The sequence below is a fragment of the Anas acuta genome, chromosome 2, assembly GCF_963932015.1.
Source record: "Anas acuta chromosome 2, bAnaAcu1.1, whole genome shotgun sequence".
NCBI lineage: Eukaryota > Metazoa > Chordata > Aves > Anseriformes > Anatidae > Anas > Anas acuta.
Genome location: NC_088980.1, coordinates 21,418,188 through 21,436,815, shown reverse-complemented (window position 1 = coordinate 21,436,815; position 18,628 = coordinate 21,418,188). Strand labels below are relative to the sequence as shown.

At 38.3% G+C, this 18,628-nt stretch overlaps 1 protein-coding gene and 1 long non-coding RNA gene across 3 annotated transcripts in view; one reads left to right on the top strand and one right to left on the bottom strand.

The window, feature by feature from the left end:
- Nucleotides 1-1,063: 1,063 nt before the first annotated feature.
- LOC137852262 (uncharacterized) overlaps nt 1,064-18,628 on the bottom strand; it is a 32,219-nt gene continuing 14,654 nt past the window's right edge. The window contains exon 2 of the long non-coding RNA XR_011093749.1: nt 1,064-2,322. This is a non-coding gene — a long non-coding RNA (uncharacterized lncRNA). The remainder of the gene's footprint in view (nt 2,323-18,628) is intronic.
- The window catches only part of LOC137852257 (macrophage mannose receptor 1-like), a 59,653-nt gene continuing 44,785 nt past the window's right edge, over nt 3,761-18,628 (top strand). Inside the window, exons 1-5 of one of the 2 annotated variants that reach the window (XM_068673812.1) lie at nt 3,761-5,003; nt 8,886-9,287; nt 10,705-10,878; nt 15,619-15,783; nt 17,879-17,992. In XM_068673812.1, the coding sequence (XP_068529913.1) occupies nt 4,937-5,003; nt 8,886-9,287; nt 10,705-10,878; nt 15,619-15,783; nt 17,879-17,992 (922 nt within the window). In that variant the 5' untranslated portion in view covers nt 3,761-4,936. The remainder of the gene's footprint in view (nt 5,004-8,885; nt 9,288-10,704; nt 10,879-15,618; nt 15,784-17,878; nt 17,993-18,628) is intronic. The other variant, XM_068673814.1, reaches the window with a different exon arrangement.

The following is an 18,628-nucleotide window of genomic DNA, read 5'->3' as shown; positions in this document are numbered from 1 at the left end:
ATTTACAACTTTCTCACAAGTAAATTGTGATGTCAAGCATTTGAGAAAAGACACTGGAGAGAAAAAAGCTAGAGAGAAGTCATCTGCCTCTTCTTCCCCTGCAGAACTTACAAACATCAGGGTCTTAATGCTGGAAGGCATCTCAATGCATGTGAGAGAAATCTTTCAACACAAAAATCTTTGGTATGTTTGGATTCTGTTTCAAGTAGATGGTTTTTTCTTGGTGGGTGGATAGAAAGTGGCACAGTTTATAGCAGTGTTCCTCCTTGTTTATAAGCAGGCTGTCTTTACTTTCTGGTCTTTTTTTTTTTTTTTTTTTTTTTTTTTTTCTCTGAAATGTATGTACCTTATGAAGTTCCTGGTTTTGATAAAAATCATATACACGCTGAAGCGGTGGCTTGCCTAAGAAGAAAGACTTACTTTCAAAGTAAGTCTGTCTTGGCTGTGTTTACCTATCTCCTAGTACATTAATTTTAAGATGTGAACACCTTATAACTAAGGACCTCTTATCTGAATTACATGATACGAATCTGATTTACAATATATTACACAAACTGGATACAATATTACAATATATTACACAATCTGAATTACACAATACAGTCCCTCCACACAATCCAATGTCTAGCTGTATTTCTGAAACAGGACATAATAAAATACCCTGGAAAACTGAATAAGAACTGATAAGAACATGACATGATCTGTATAGATACACTGGGTACTTTACAGCCATGGGTCTTCTTTCCTTTGCCTCTTGAGACTCCTCTATGATGACAGAAACCAAAAAAACCTTCTCAAATTTCTTTACTTGACTTAAACATCTGAAAACTTTTGGTTGCATTTTCTGTCTCTTTTAACTATGCAGGCAACACTTATTTGTATAAGGAAACAGAAATGCAATGGCATGGAAGTTCCTCTTTATTTTCCTATGGTAGGTCAGGCATAAACCAAACCTGACATGTTAGAAATCATGAGAGTATAAATAAATTCCCAATATCCATGTGTGTTTATAAAGCAATTAAAACGTATGCAAGGAATAATGACTTTCTTACTTTACAGTAGAGACGGTATGCTGGATTACTTTATTTGTTTTATATTTAAAGCACAGATAAAAGTTTGCATTAGTTGAACTTCAAGTGAATATTGCACATTACATTAATGGTATCTTCAAGGGATTGTTGCTACATAAAGGCTCTTTGGTGACAGGTATTAGAGCCTTGATTTTTCTTCTTCAAAAAACATTTTTTCTGTTTTGTTTTTAGAAATTACAAATGCCAAAATCAATTTCTGAATAACATTTCAAAGCAATCTGATTTGAAAAATGAAACATTAATTTTGCCAATTCCTATTTTTTTCAGTGCCCAATAAGTTATTCATATAGCTCCTTAATATAGTGTAAGTATTGTCATACTAATGATGATGAGCTTTTTGTTCTTAATTACATGTTTATTGTACACAACAATGCAAATGTTAGAAATGTATAGAAAACTACTGAAAGCCATCTTTTAGATACAGACTCACACATGAAATGTCAAAAAAATGTCTTGGATATAAATGTGAAAGAATGGCCAATAATCCAGTTGTTTTGCTTCAAAACAAACAAAATGGGGGTATTATGTTTCAGCTCTGGATATGATTTCATTTATACAGAACTTTCCATTTTCCTGTTGACTATCAAAAGTCAAGAGCCACTGCAACTTCAGGTTTTCAGGGTATTTTGCCAGGAACACTCACCAGTTGCAAGTACTATATGTGCCAGAACAGGAGAGGGTCTGACCTGTTTTAGAGGAATTTAGGCCTTTGTGTTCCAAATGTAAATGGCAGCTGGCTTGCTACCCACAGAGAAAGATGAAAACATATGTCTATCTAGGGCGCGTTTTAAATAGTATCCTGTCATTAGTTATTTAGCAGATTGGAGTTCTGGTAACTGTTTGCTTAAAATCACTATAGCCTAAGACTTTGCTGAATCTTTTTGTCCAAAATAGAAAAATTGTTCCCCTTGCACTACAATCAGAATACACTGTTTATGTGCTTGTACACTGATTCCCAAAGAGTAAGCTAGACCTAGACTTAATTGTTGAGCAGGGTGCTGCAGATGAGACACGGAGGCTGAATAAACTTATCCAGACCTGGATGAGTTCTAGGCAGGGCATGTGTCTATATTTACATACATGCACCATAATCAAAACGAGTTTGAAGTGACAGTACCTCCAGTGTGTGCAAGGGGCAATGAGGAAAAGGCATTTTTTAAGAATTAGGAAAGGAACCAATTCAGTGATGCACAGATCTCAATAAAGGCTGGAATTCTAGTGTTAGTAGTAGCTCTTAGTAGCTCTTCTCACTTTGGTTGGAAGGGACCTCTGGAAGCCATCTGGTACGACCCCCTCACTGAAGCAGGCCTACCTTGACATTTAGATCAAGTTGCTAAGCTTGTACAGTTCAGTCTTGAGAATCTCCAAAAATTGCCCGATACTGTTTATTCTGTTACCTCCAAATATAGGTCATTCCTGTTGTGGCCACTGACTGCTTCCGTATTTCTATGATGCATGTAGGCACTTAAGTTATATGCAGCCCACTTTGCTATTTGAATTTAAAGACTTTTGTGGAAGTTGTACTTACATGGAAACTGAACTTCACATAATGTGTCCTTTCTTTTATTATTCTTAGCCAAAAGAATACCAAGGATTCCCAAACTAAATGCAGATGATGGTCTGCTGTTGGGACATCTGCATTATTCTCCATGGTCTGACTCGTTCCTTCTAGCACTAGGTGTTTTCCTAGGCTTCCCATAGTTGCTAAGTGCTATTAAAATAAACATGAATAAATATTAAGGTGATTTAGGAAACTGTTTTTCCCTCCACATCTAAAAGCACTTTTCAATTCCTGAAGGTTTTGGAGGTGGAAGTGGTAGAATGTGAAGAAACTCTTCATTTCTGAGTTGTGCTATGATTATTTGAGTTGGCTGTATCTCCTCAGTGGGAGCACTTGGATCTTGTATTTGTTCAGCATAAAGGTTATTGCAAGTAGTTAGTGAATAACAAGTGCCAGATACTGCAGCAAGAGAATTCGTATCAGTTGGGGAAGGAGTTTCCCAGATGAGAATTCATCAACATAACGATACATAACTCTGCTATTTATGGTTGAAATACTTCTTAGCTCCTGTTTACATGGGACCACAGATGTCAATACAAATTATGAAAAGTTTCCTCTTCACTTCCTGTATGTTGTCCATTGTAGGGCACAACAGAGCTCAGGTGCCTGGCTGGCATCCCTGCTTGTGTTACCGGGAGTTTTGTCATGGAATGCAAATGAGCTTGGATTTCATCTCCATTGTTTCTTCTCCTGTAAAAGCACTGTAAAAGTATCAGTTCTCTCTGCCCCGTTTCCTTCCATACTAATTTCACATGGTTGTTTGCTCTATTTTTCCACCCAGAACTTCCAGCAAAGAGGCTTTAAAAAACTTTCTATACTGACTGGAGATTTCTGAGTGCATGATGGTACAAGAACCACTGCACAACATGCACAACACACATGGCACAATTCATCAGGCATGTGTATGTGTATGCTCGGTAAATCTAATACGTTACAAAAGCCTCTATATGTAAGACAGCACTAAGGCTTATGTTTTCCATCAATTTGGGACCCTTCAGACCAAATATTGGTAACAGCCTCTAAGCAACAATGTGCTGTTCCCCCCCAAAAAAAAAAAAAAAAAAAAAAAAAAAAAAAAAAAAGCATTTGGTGAGGTCCACTCAGGAAGAAGCTGTAAAAACCTCAAGACAGATTGTGCTCCTCCAAAGGCACCTTTTCAGAAAGATTACTTAAATTCCACAAAGATGTTTCAGCTTGTGAAAACCCAGCTAGCAAGTTTCTATTTTTCCCCCCCTCACACTCTGATTGTGTGAGCAAGATTTACATCATGTTAAAAGTAGATACAGCCATCAAAGTCAGAAGAAGAACAAAAACCTATTGAAATTTATCAGAGCTCAGAAAAAGCTGGAGAAATATTTAATGAAGTGCTTCAGTCCTTCTCTTTTCTTCCTCCGGTATCCAGGACTCCCAGTGATTTTACTCATGTAGGCAACAAATCTGGTTCTGATCCTTGGCATTTAACGTTGAAACGTGGGTATTAGTGCAGACAAGAAAAATAATAACAGTTATCAGGGCTTGTTTCCAAATGATGCTGTGAAAGCCAGCATTTACAGATGTAAACCTAATTGCTCATAGCAGCTGGTGGGCAAAAACCAAGTAAACACATGCGTGGCACATTTTCACGGGAAGCCGGTGTGCTCGTTTGTAGCTTCGGCACTGATGGCTGGTGTGAGCTTGCAGCTCCGTGCATCCCCACTGGGCACCTGCCACCTGAGTGAGGGGGGGACAGTAAAATCCTGCTTTCCAAAAAGCAGGGCTCTCCTCCTCCTGCAGTTTGGGAGAAGCCGGGGCGAGGTGGGGTTGCTGGAGGTGCGGACTCCCCTCAGGAGGCAGGAGGAGCGGTGTCCTGCTCGCTCACGGTGGACGCTCCTCTTCCCCGTCCTCCCCGGAGGGCTGATTTTCTTAGAAAAGCGAGCAAAAACCCACGTGCAGCACTGACAGGCTCACGCAGGGGATAAAAAAGAAGAAAAAAAAAATAAAAAAAGAACGACAACAACAACAACAAAAAAAACAGCCCAGCCCGCCCCTCAGCTATCACCACTTTATCACCTGCATGTGCCTGGAAGGAGGCTCTTCCCTCCGCCGAGGAAAATCAGCTTAGGAAAGCAAAGTTTGAACAGCGAATTCCTGTTATTTCAAAGCACCCCATGTGACAGGATATTTCCTTATCATCTCGAGCCCAGAGCTTTCCCCCGATCCACCAGCCCTGCACAAGTGCGGAGGACCTGCCCGGCGGGGAGCCTTCTCCTCACAGCGGAGGGGCGCGACGGGCGAAGCCGCGGCGATGGCTCCCTCCCCGCTCCTGCTCCTTCTCCTCCTCGGACTTCTGCCCGGGGCTTTTCCGCTGCTGGGTAAGTGCCCGCAGGGGCTGTGCACGATCCGTCGGGAATTAAGAGGGGTCTCGGCAGGCTGTGTGCGGGGATAACCCCCGCGCAGGTGGGGGGCAGCCCCGCGGGACGGGGAGAAGCCCGCCGGCATTTTGCCCCCCTCCGTGCTGCCCCCGGGGAGCCTCGGGGTGTCGGGGAGGGCCGGAGGGAAGGTGGGCGCCACCCGTCCGTCCCTCCCTCAGCAGCCCCCTCCCCGTCCTCACCCTGAGGTGATCTGTGGGTGAAGCTGCCCCATGAGGCAGCCCTTTGGGTTTCAGGTTTTTTTTGGGTTGTAGTGGGCACCAAGCAGGGCAGCTTCTGGGTGTTAGAGTATCCCAGATATTGTCATAGGGTTGTTTGGGTGAAACGTGGAGCTTGCACCTCAGAATTTCTCTGATCTCCAGTGGACTGCTATATTCCAGCAAAAGTTTTGCCTCAGCCCCTCCCGAAAGCCTCCTTGGCATCCTTTGCAGTCCAGTTTGAGGTCTCCTGAAGCACAGGTTTCTAACACCAGCTTGTAACCTTTTTTTTTTTTTTTGCTCCGTGTAGTTAGCAGCAATCAGTGTAGGCTATCCAGTAAGCAAGAGCCTCCGTGGAGAAGAAGACAGTCATCCTACCTGCTGGCTGCCTCATTTCTTGCCCCTCTCTTGCCTCTAGCCGTTGGTGTGCTGTTGGGGTGCTCTCAGTAGGTGTTTGACACTGGTAGCCCTTCACTGACTTCATGAGTCACTTCTTAATTTACACTCATGTAATCTGTGATAGTTTGAGAAAGCTGCAAAATCTGAAGCTGTGTTGGCATAGTGGAACTTTTAAAATGTAATCTCTACTGTGGAAGAGGTACTTGGTCAGTAACATTTTACAGTACCTGCCTTCTGGGGCTAGAAATAGGCAAACCAGCAGTGAGATGGGTAAAGAAAACGAAACCTTGTGGGAAAAAGAATCTATTAGGATATGCTTGGGACAGTTGAAGTAATATGCTAGATGTCTCTGGATAGGTTATTGTTGTGGTTTAACACTGACAGGCAGCTAAATACCGCACAGCCACTCTCTCGCTCCCCCTCCTCAGCAGGACGATGATGGGTGTGTGGGGAAAATAAAATGGAGGAAAACTTGTGGGTTTGAGATAGTTTAATGAAAGAAAATAAAATGGAATCATGGAATAAAAAGGAGAAAAAAATAGTCTCAGCTACCCTTTAGCAAATGATGTCCAGGTAACTGCTAGAGTGCCCTCCCTTGTTCTTCCTTCCCTGAAGCTTTTAGTGTCAAGCACAACATCTTATGACATAGATTATCCCCAGCTATGCCCCCTCCAGCCTCTTGGCCACCCCTAGCCAAGTGGCCTTTGGGGGGCTAAGGCCAGAGACGCAGCCTTGATGCCATGCAACCACTGCTCAGCAACAGCCAGAACATTGGTACGGTATCAATACCGTTCTAACTGCAAAGCACAGCACTGTATGAGCTGCTGTGGGGAACGTTAACTCCATCCCAGCCAGACTCAGTACAATTATAAGGGTGGGATGAGTTGGTGCTTATGCCTGGAAGGTTTCTATGAACCTTTTTCCAGGAGTAATTTTTGTTATATGTTACATTATATGTTACTTTCTTAGAAACTGCCGTAATTCAATGCACCAGTACTTGGGATGATGCTCAGGTGAAACTTCTTGTGTACCACCTCCAGCTCATCTCTAGTGAAGAATGGCTCCCTGTTATGGGAGCTATGACAAATGTTGCTACAGAACAGTGAAGAAACACAGTTAACAGATACATGAATAGTTCTGCACAGCCCATTTTACAGATACAACTCAATATGTTGACAAGAAGTGATATCAAGTTGTTACAGAGAACAGCTGCCAGGGTTTCACAGATACCTGACTTGTTTGATATTCTTGTAGACTCTAATATATCATGCAAGAAAGTATTGTATGGGAATCTGCTTTGGTGTGCAAACAGGCAGAACAGACACCGCAGTAGAGCCATAACCTGGAGCAGCACAGGACCATGATACAAGTCAGCTGTATGGTCATGGATGTATCAGGAGCAACTACAAGGAAAAGGAAATTTTCCAACTACAGTCTCAGCCACAGTTCTTCTGCCTTAACCACTGCCTTCTTCTACCTCTTGTTCTTCCATCCTGCATGGTGCCAACTTCTTTTTAATGCCTACTTGGCCATGTTGGCCCTTTATCTGTTTATAACTCATAAGTATGATTTGCTGTCAGATCCCTGTGTGCACTGGGGCCCTTGTAAAAGCTGCTGTGTTACATTTAAATACCTCTTACACTTTGTAAAGATACAGTCAGAAAAGCAGAGGACCAAAGATTTTATTTCCCCCCTACAGACCAGACCTCTTTATTCAGCTTTCTGACTTTGTCTCTGAAGCCAAAACTCCCCACTCTTTTGGGCCTGGGTACAGCAGTCCAGGCTTTTGACTTTGGGGTACATTTTTTCACATGCCTAGTGTCCTCTAACACCACAAGTTGCATAAAACTTATAATGTTATATTAAGCCACAAATAAAATTTTAGCAGCTTAAAAGATCAAACAGTGTTTTCCACACTTGTGAAAAAGTGTGACATTTTCTTTTAACCGGAAGCTTTAAATAAGATTTCAGGAAAAGGAGAGTTGCAAGCATTGCATGTATCATTGGGCTAAATCCTAGTACAAATGCAGAATTAAAATAAAGTTATCACCAGAAGTGATAATTATATATTTCCTTGTATTGTCTATGAGTAAAGCTGATTGGCAAAAGGCAACAATTTTTGTCTCCAGTGCTCATCAGTTTTATATTGCTTCCCAGTGAGTTGGAAGCCAAAGGACAGGAGAAGGAAACTGAACCATGGGTGAAATAAGTCTTGGTCAGCTCTTTCTCTGAGATAGGGGTTATTTGTTCCCAGATTGTTCTCCTGTAGTAAATTATGATCATTTCCACATTGGAGCCTCAGCAGAGACAGGAAAATGTTTTGTGGTTAACCTGTTTCCCGTTAAATATTTTTTTTTTCATTGTACAATTTGTTTAATTTGGTAATCTAGCATTAAATAAATAATATTTCAATTAGCCTCAATCCTTGGAGTAACATAAATTAGTCTTTTTCCTAGCTTGTAGCCCAGCTAAAATACAGTTTTAAGACCTTGTGCAGTCTGTTTCATTTTGAGTTAGAATATCAGTGAACTGTTAACTTACCATCCTAAAACGTATCTCAAGGGGATCAGAGGAAGGAGGAGAAATTCTCAGTCACTGGAAAAATGTAAGAAAGGACAAAGTAATCACCGATTACTGCAGTTGAGTGAAAAATGAATATGTTGTTCTAGCCCTACAAGTAGCTTGTTTACAAAGGGTAAAAAATAAAAATCCTTCCACTCAGTTAAGAATTCAAGGATTTCAGCAGAGCTTATGAGAGCAAGAATCTCCATCAAGGGGAAATGGAGCCTGAAGAACTTCTGCTGTAGGCATCTTCTCACGCTTGGGAGCCAGGATCAAGGAACTGAGTGCTCAGCGCCAGGATCTGCAGTGCATGGTGTGCGTGCTCCCTCCTCCCATTAACTCCCATGGCTGCAGCTTAGAATAAAATCATGAGTGGGCTTTTTTCCTTAGAAGGAAAAGAAAAACTTTTTTTTTTTTTTTGAAAAACAAACAAACACACATGTTTTAAAGCTGCAGAAGACACTAGATCTGTCTCTAGTGCCTTGCTCTTTTGAGTATAGGTGCTTTCACTGATGAAAGATAGTTGAAATGTCCCAAAATCTGAACTGTTGAACATTGTCTAAACAGATGATGAGATTTTAACCTCAAGAGCAGCATCCAGACTCATATTTCATTTAGATAGTAGGTAAAATTACTTCAAATAATTCTGTTGCTTTTTGCCTTACAGATACTAGCATCTTTTTAATATATAACGAAGACCACAAGCGCTGTGTACTGGCTCAAAGTTCTAATTCAGTGACTACTGCTCCTTGCGTTCAAGAAAATGAGTCACAAAAATTCAGGTGGGTCTCAGATCACCAGCTTATGAGCATAGCGTTCAAATTGTGCTTGGGAGTGCCTTCGAAGAAAGACTGGGTTCCGATCACTCTGTATCCTTGTGACAAGGCTAGCGAACTTCAGCGATGGGAATGCAGAAATGAGACTCTCTTTGCAATCCAAGGGGAAGATTTGTTTTTCAACTATGGAAACAGACAGGAAAGGAATGTTATGCTGTACAAGGGATCTGGTTTTTGGAGTAGGTGGAAAGTCTACGGAACCACAGACGATCTGTGTTCTCGAGGCTATGAAGGTAAAGTTCTATACATTCATTTCTGTATTCTAAGTCCATTTCTATGTGTATCTAATTAAACTATTTAGAAGTGTAGGAGAATTATTTTAGTCTTGTTGGTGATCAGTGAATGTGTCTTCTGGTGAAATCAGCAACACTTGAGTGTGCTTTATGTTTTCTGAGGGGTTCGTTTTGCTTTTCTTTTGTCAAAGTTATGATAGATAATTAACCATAGAAGGCAGTGTTTCATTTTGAGGAAGAGGAAAGCCTGTGGTTATTCAGAACGTATATAGCCATTACACAACAGTTAGTGATAGGTTTGACTATTTATGTCTACAGAAAAACATAGTATAAATGTATGGTCTGTTGGTTATGTTCTCCCCCTCCCTCCTGGAGAACAAATATAAATTAGATTGTGAGGATTTAATTAACTCATGATATCTTCAGGTCCAGTATATTTGAAGGTGCATTTCTAGGTGTTTGAATTGCCTCTTAGGGTTGGTGCTGAAGTGTTAGACAAAGAAATAGGACACTTTAAATAGTTAAATATGAAAATGTACATACATGTATGTTTATGATAGTACCTGGGAATACATCTGGCCTCCCTTTGGTAAACAGAAAGGGGCAGAGGAAGGGAAGGATGCATTTTCTAGGGTTAGCACAAATGCTGATTACAGTATTAGTCCTTGACCCAGATCCAGAAAAAAATGAACCCTAGCAAGGCAAATTATCTGAAAGGAGGCAGGGAGGAGATGGAGTTATGACCCATCTCTCCTTTGCCTTTGTTTTCTAGCAGCTCTGTGGGACAGTGACCTTGGTATGTCAGCTCCACAGCCATCCCTATCAAGTGGTGTTCCTCCGTACATCCTCTCACCGAGGCACATATGTTGTGTGAGCACACAGAAAGCTGCTTTAGTTACTTTGATAAGTTTCATCAACTTGTCTGTCTGATGAAACAAAATTGGCCTTTTGATGGAAATTTTATTTGGGCATAGTATGAAGGAGTCACTCTCTGGTATATATCCTGCAAGTTTATACCTGTGTGACATTATATCTAAAACAGACAGTAATTGAGTGAGTTATCAACACAAGAACAAACGGTTGGGCATAAAAAGAAAATTGGTTAACTTTGTGGATTTTATATTTTTGATTGTTATGCATGTAAAATTTAGCATGAGAAAGCACCTGTGTTGGCTCAGTCAGTTCTGGTCAGTAGTCTTTTCTGGCCAGTGGTCTCCTTAAATGACAAAAATTTGTCTGATTGTGCAAATGGGTATCAGCTTGGACCTAGAGAGTAAAATCTAGCAACATCCCATTTCAAGTACAGATTGGATACTAAGCTATCAAGCTTTGCTTGCTATAATATGGTCATAAAGTTGAACTGATACATATACCATGCTTATTACATCTTTATTTTAAAATTCTTGTGTCTCCTTAGATACCTACACAGTGAAAGGAAATGCCAATGGAGCACCTTGTGTTTTCCCTTTTAAGTTTGGTGGCAAATGGTACGCTGACTGCACAGATGCTGGCCGATCAGACGGCTGGTTCTGGTGTGGAACCACTTCCGACTTTGATGTTGACAAGATGTATGGATTTTGCCCATTGAAATGTGAGTTTTGTATATTGAAGATTCTGCTGTGCTCTGTTACTCAGCTGCCTGTGAATACTGCTGTCCTTGTGTGCTTTACTGTACAAAACACATTCTGAAACTTTATGTTTTTTCTGTCTTCATGCAGCTTGCTATTTTTTAGGAACAACTTAAATATGAGAAAGTAGGGCTCAGCATACAAAAATTGTCTGCCTTTATCCTGGCGAAAGCATGTTAATCATACACTGGAATCTGTAATTGCAGCATTTGCTCAAATAGCAAGTTAATTAGATATAAAGGTATTACATTAGTACATGCAAAAGGTGGCATAGAAGTTTGTGCTGCAGAACTGGAAGCTAGAATTTAACAACTAAAAAATGAGACTTCTTCATAGAAATTAATTGCCTTGTGAACATAAGACAACTTATGTGAACTTTTTACTAAATCCTAGTAAGTCCTACATTACTTACTCTTCTGCATTACTTTTCTGTAATTAAAAGCAGTAGGAAAGGTCTATATTCTAAATTCCCTGGTTTGAGTATAGCTAGATTTTAACTGTAGTATTATGAAAATGCAGAACTTCATGTAGAAATGTTACCATTCCTTTAAGTAACTTGGAGTAATATGCTTGTATATATTTGAATTATTTTCAATTTGTGTAAAGTTTCTCTGAACTTCCATAAAATAGATAAAATAGATACTGAGAAATTTGTCTGCAAGCTTTTTTTTTTTTTTTTTTTTTTTTTTGGTCATGCTGGGAAAGGTGGCACTTTTCCTTTCCTTCTTCTTTATGATTGTGTTTGGCTGTAAAGCTCCAACTGACCACAGTGAGAACAAAAGAGAAAAACATATCTTTCCTTTGATGTGAAGAAAACAGAGTGGGTTGATCTTAACTGATCTGATGATGAAGTATCAGTGTCCTCATATGATTTTCATGAATGTTGCATTCATTATTTCAGAAAAATGAAAATTGCATGCTATTTTTTCCCTAGGCCAATATACTTTTCAAGATATAAAAACATGTTGGAAATATTAACCCCATAAACAGAGCACATGCAAATCAGCTTAAGTATGCTACCTGTCTAGCATTCTTTGAGCAAGGCAAATAGGAGGTATTAAATTTTTGTTTAGTTCTCTGGCATAATTCAAGGAAATCCATTCAGATGACTGTGATTGTTTTTGGAAAAAGCTGCTTTATGCTGATTGCCTGCATGTTTCCTTCCTAATTCTTCAGTACTGGCTATAAAATATTCATGTTTAGATCATATATTTTAATGAGAGACAGGCTGGGGTAGAAAAGTTTTAGCCAGCTGTATGACTGAGAACTGCACTGCATGAGAGTGGTAAGTTGTTAAACTTCAAGAGTGCTTTTTAGACAGAAAACATTGAAGTCTTTTGTATGTTAAAGTTTATTTAATAAGATTTATGCATTGTTCTTTTTCTAAGCTATCTGGGGGGAGCAAAGGTGCTGATATGAAGACTTTTACAGCTCTTCATAATAGGGCCTGGGCACACAGTGAAATTACAATTGAACCAGTCACTTTTTATTGTGAGCAAAACCCAAATGTTTTCCAGTATGAAGAGGGCTAAGATTATGCTTATTAGTAATTATTATACCCAAAAGAAATGCGGAAATTTTACCAGGAGAGGTAACATAGTAGTGAGTATGAGCCCTTTAGTGGGAGCTTTATAAAGATGCTGATACACTGACAGATGAAACTTAAATCCCACAGGAAGAAACTGAGAAGTGTTTCCGCCACTTCAGACAATTTTTAATACCCTAGGAAATACTGATTCTTTCCAGGTTACACTGTGTATTTTTGAGCTGTATGTTACATTGCAATGTAAAACTAGGCACTGAGGAAGAGAACAGGTTGTACAAGGTAAGATCACCAGGAGATCAAGTCATGACGTATGCCCATAGCTGTATTGAAGTGGGCAAAAGTCCATTGAGGCTCCTCTCCTGAGAGCTGAAAGAGCTAGAGCTTCTGTAGAGAATTTAGTAAGCCTAGAAGTAAACGAAGAATGCAGAGAGTAAGGAAATATTTAAATAGTCTTAGTCTTGCATATTAATCATTGGGCAAATTACATCCTTGCATTCATTCAAAAATATTGATTTTAAAAAAATATTACTTTTTTTTTTTTTTTTTTTAAACGTCAGTCTTTTCCCCCATGCTGGCATTTCAAGGTGTTTTGAAGGATTTTTCAGTGTGGTTTTATTTCTAGTTCAAAATACCTTGTGAAATGACCAAATAAGTTACATAGGGTGATTTACCATGTTTCTTCTGATTTACCGGAAAGTCATAATCTGAGTTTGGATCTCACAAATTTATCTAGGAAAAAAAAAGAGAAACACTTCAGGAAAAAACATCTAAGAGAAGATAACTCTGTGAAGGAAATTTAGTGTACTTTAGATTTTCTTTATTACTATTGACAGCATTTAGTTATATCATAAACTACGTTATAAACTCATATGAAGTCTTTATTATGGGATTTTTTCCTGACTATCTGGTCAGAAAGGAAGAGATGGCAGTTATATTACGGGCTGTCTAGCAAGATTTATATTCGGTTTTCTTTTGCCATGATTCTGTTCATGTGGTTTCCAAGAATATTGGACTGAGACTCCAGCATGTTTGGGATGGCTAACTAGGCAGACAAGAACACTTGTGTTGTTACTCCTAGTCAAAGGCAAGATTTCAGCTTGCAATTTTGGAACTCAAACTTCTCAAGACCATTACTGATTTCCCGTTTCTTTTGTTTGCAGATTCAGCAGAAATACTGTATGTGATAAATCTATTAACATTTTATATATATATTATATGTATATATATATAATATATAAAATATATATATTTTAATTGTAATAAATATTTGCACCGATAGGGCAATTTTTCTTTCCTATAGGTTTTAGCTTGTTTGTCAAGGGCTATGAGTGAAATTCAGTGCAGTTTTGGTCTGCTTCACTTTGTTTTAAAGACTAAAGATAGTAGTCCTAGTGGAAACACCTAGTTCTCGCTAATTTCAATGTATACAAAAATGTGTGTTGAGTTCATCAGTGTAGGGATAAAGTTGAGCTCTTAAAAATTCTTTTTCCAGTTATGCAATTGTATTCTAATAAGAATTAAGCTCAGATGATAAAATATATCATTCTAGAAAAGTGATTCCTCTTCTGGTTTCTATGGGGATACTAAACTTTAAACAATAGCATGTAGGTTTCCTAAAAACTGCTTGTACACCTTGTATTTTTTTTTTTTTTTTAAATGTTCAGAAATTAACTTTATTTTGATGAAAGACCAAAGTTCTATAGAGCAGCACCAAATGCAAGTCATCTATAAATTAAGAGAATAAGGGAGGGAGGATGAATGCCTGAGACTTGTTTTTCTTTTCTTCTGTAGTAATGGTCTAGAAAAACCCTTTTGTCAGAGACAAATTTCTTTACTTAATTATAGACTTTTAATATTACAGTCTCTATTTTATCCCAGGCATGTGCTTGTGCTCAGGAATTAAAGCTTTTGTAGAACTCAGTGTAGCGAAGCAATTTTGGCTTCTGGTAGTCACGAAGTACTTTGGATAGAAGTTAGTTTGTGGGTAATGATAATTGGATGAAAGTTCCCATATTTAGTGTCTGTATTACAGTATACTATGTATTTATTTTGTTGTCTAAGGGTAATTTGAAAAGAAGCACTTCATATTGTCTATCGGATTTAATACAGGAAAAAGTGGAACTGGTTACTGACCTGCTGACATTTAACATGTACCATCCTTTGTCTTGAGTTTTGTTTATTGTACTGCTTTCCTCTTATTTACACTCTTACGTTTTCTGAGATCTCTGAATTCGGAAAAGGAAAAGACTCCTTTCTCTTAAATTTTCACAGCTTGCAACTTAAGGAGCTGATAGAGGCTGCAGGAATTTCAGTCCCTTTCCCATTGTCAGCAGACCTTCAGTGACCTCTACTATATTCGGCTTTTGTCTTGCAACTTATGGAGTGATATTTTAGTTCAGTGTTGGGACCTACAGTAGATCCTGTTTCTAGCAGAGCAAGATCATACTGTTGTATCTTGTGTTGTGGAGATTCACCTGACATGATCTAGGAAAGGCTGTGGCAGTTTGAGGAGTGTGGTTACTTCTAATGTCGGGCCCTGATAGGTGACATTTTCACTGGTTTGACATTGCCAAGATGTGTCAACTGCAGGTTTTCAACAAGATTTAGTCAAGTCATGGGACAGAGAAGAATACATGGAAGTATATCACATACATGCATAAGACAAGTGAGGAATTGCAGAAAAGTGTGAGATTGATGCTGATAATTTAAATTTTGTGTCTGATGTTTGGGTCTAATTACCTCTATCTCAGTTAGAAAATCCACAGCCACTTTGTATAGCACCCAACATTTGTAAAATAAACGGATTTCTTATCTCAGAACAGTGGGCAGCTTCATGTACATCTTAGAGTCTGTCAGGTTTTAGCATTTTTCTCCATAGTTAAAAATCAGTTCTTTTGGATTGACTTTAACCATTCATCTTTTGTTTTAAACAGCAGCTTTGTTATACCAGAGAAAATAGTGGGATTGTTTCATAATGTCTGACACTATAGTCATGGTTTAGCTCAGGCCTGATATATTAGAGAACATTGGGACTCCTTTTAAACCAGTTCTGTACTGCAGTGGTTGGGTTTGTGTATTTTTTGCCGGGCAATTCATTCTATATTTTATCTGGCTTAGTCTTTGTGATCAGTTTCAGAATTTCTTTTTCTCCCTGCAGTTAATAATATCGATTCATTGTGGAATACCGATCCACTAACAAATGTCCAGTATCAGACAAATTTTGATGCAGCGCTGACGTGGCACCAGGCAAGAAAAAGCTGTCAACAACAGAAGGCAGAGTTATTAAGCATCACAGAGTTGCATGAACAAACATACCTGACAGGTAGAGTAATATCATCCAGCAGTTTTTTAAAAAAGTGAATTATTGTAACAGTGGCACTTATATAGCATGTTCCATCTCGAAAGTCGGTATTTTGTTCAGTTCTTTTAATTAGTAGATTTAAATTGTTGTCTTGAATAATTCACCTGGAAAACTGGAAAGTTAATGATTATTTTATCCTGAATCAACATAGCCAGAAACTTACAGAAACATGAAAAATAACAACAAATAAGTAATGCAAGCAATAAAGAAAGAATTTTGGAATGCATGAAAATTCAAAGTAGTTTTCAAAGCAAAAAGACAGATACCAAGAGTGCATCTTTTTTAAGCTACACTTGCTGTGTGTACTAGTAAGCATTTTGGCCTATTTCATTAAAGCTCTCATATCATCACTATGTGCTGAAATATGAAAAGAATGTAAAAAAAAGCAATATACAAGAGGACTTATAAATAGCTTGTTTTAATTTCAGTCTCTTTCATTATTTCCCCAAGTCATTCTCAAACTTCTCTCCTGAGAAAATTCACTCCTGAATTCCAGCTTGAATGCATTTACATTCTATAAAGAGACAGTCTTGTCTTCACTACCTTCTGAGCCTGTGCACACACATGAAGCAGTCCACTATATTACATCTATTAAATAGATTAGAAAATACTTTGAATATGTCAAATCAATTGGGAGATAAACTTTGCTATGATGTAACATACATGTTGTGCTTTGTAAATTCAGAGGATGACTGGGTACTCAGTAAATGCATTTTTAACGTGATGCATAGCCTTTTCTGTGTAAGCTTCTGTTTTCAGTTTAAGTATTTTGTCAAAACCTGAGTCTTATTTACTACGATAAATTTATTGTAAATTTATTGTTAAAATTAATGCTCAAGTGAGCATTGGAATTTAGGAGTAAATTACTAGTAGGCATGTTTGAACTGCAGACTATTATATATTGCTGCCAAATGTATGTGGAAATCCATTTTTCATTCTGCAACTATTCTGGCAGGACCAGGATTTCCTGTCATGCTCATTTTTTACTTCTCTTAACCTCCACTTGTTTGTACAGAAGTAGTACTGGAATACATTACCGTGTTGTTGCCAGATCAGGCTCTGGTATGACATTGCAGTCCTTTCCAGTGTTTAACTACCCTTGCTTTTAACCTGGCCACGCTTCAAGTCCAGCTCATAACCACAGTGTCAAAGACAACTAAAATACATGGAGCAAAATTGCTTACTGGCATGATGCCACCCGTAACAGCAGAAATTAATAATATATGTTGTGCAATGATTTTCTGTAAGCTATGCAGAAATAAATTAAGTCAAAAATAATCAGCAGTCATCCAGCTAGGCATCCAAGACTTATACATAAAGCAGAGAGAGACAATTGATTAATAATTACTATAAATAATACCAGAGAATTCAGTAGGACCATACATGAGCATAATAAGTGGTTTTCAGATGTGGAGCAGAAGGTTGAAACAGCATTTGGAAACCTGACTTACAGTTGGCTAAAGAAGTAAAATCAGATGAGTCTGAAAATGCACAAGGTGTGCTGTTAAAAAGATGATTTTTGGAATGATCATGTTTAAATATAGTGTGATAAAATATGAACAGTACAATTACAATATTAGTTTGCAATATTTTGTATATTTGAAACTGTTGGAAAATACACAGCAGGAAACAATTCATATTTGTTTTTTGGAAAACTGATTTTAGGAGTTTTTTTTTTTTTTTTTTTTTTTTTTTTTTTTTTTTTCTGACCTTTTAAGTAACTTCCAATCTTATATTTTATAATTATGCACCTTTCTTCATATTTATGATAATCAGCTTACAAAGAGCACATATGTCATTTTGTTTTCCATTCCAACACAATTCCCTACACCTAGAATTGTGAAAACTGTAAAGCTGAAATTAACCTTTTTGTATGGCCATGTAAGACTACATGTTGTGCAAGTTTAGCATAGCCACCTCAAAAGTTGTTATTGTTAAAAGTTTAAAAAACTTGTACCATGAAAAAGGAGAACCAAAGAAGTTTGGCTTTCAAGTTCTAAATGAGTGTTTCTCTTGCCGTGCACTGCTAGTGTCTGTCTTTGTTTCTGTTACCTAGGTTTGACCAGCAGGCTGAGTTCGGCTCTCTGGTTTGGTCTTAACAGTTTGAATTTCAATGGTGGATGGCAGTGGGTTGGTGGTGCTCCTTTTCGATATTTAAATTGGGTCCCAGGTAAGATTAAATGTGTTGCTAATAGGTTTAAAAGGAAAAAAAAAAAAAAAAAGTCTTTGTGTAACAGATTTCTTCTCTTGTGCTCTATTGTCCTGCTGCTATTCATCTTGTTTTGATATTGAAAGATTCTGACTGTGGCTATAAATGTTGTTAATGACAGCCCTCATGCTAGGGATAGATTTATTATTTAGGTTTGATTTATTATTTAGGATGAAAAATGTAGCCTCCAAATTCAGAGGAAAGTTTTAAGTCATCTGTATATCTTACTTTGCTTTATCTCTATGTACATACAGAGTAAATCTGATGCTCTAGGTCTTTTCATTTGCGTGCTTAAACTGGTCATTTTTTTGTTTCCTTTCTTTTCCAGTTTGTTTTGGTTATTTGCTTAATGATTCAATTTTTAATTTCATCTTGGATTAACCGACCCATGGTAGCATGTATAGAAGCGAACATATTAGGCTAGCCTGCTTTGAAGCAAAAACGGCTGCTCCACACCTGGAGACAGCACTGTATTGAGCTCTGGTGCTGGTGTTAAGAAGCTAGCCTCCTATGCCTCAGCAGAGAAGAGGTGATTTTCCGGTTTACTATTTGGAATGTCCGTGTTAAGGTGACTTTCAGTAAGACCTTTGTTTCCTT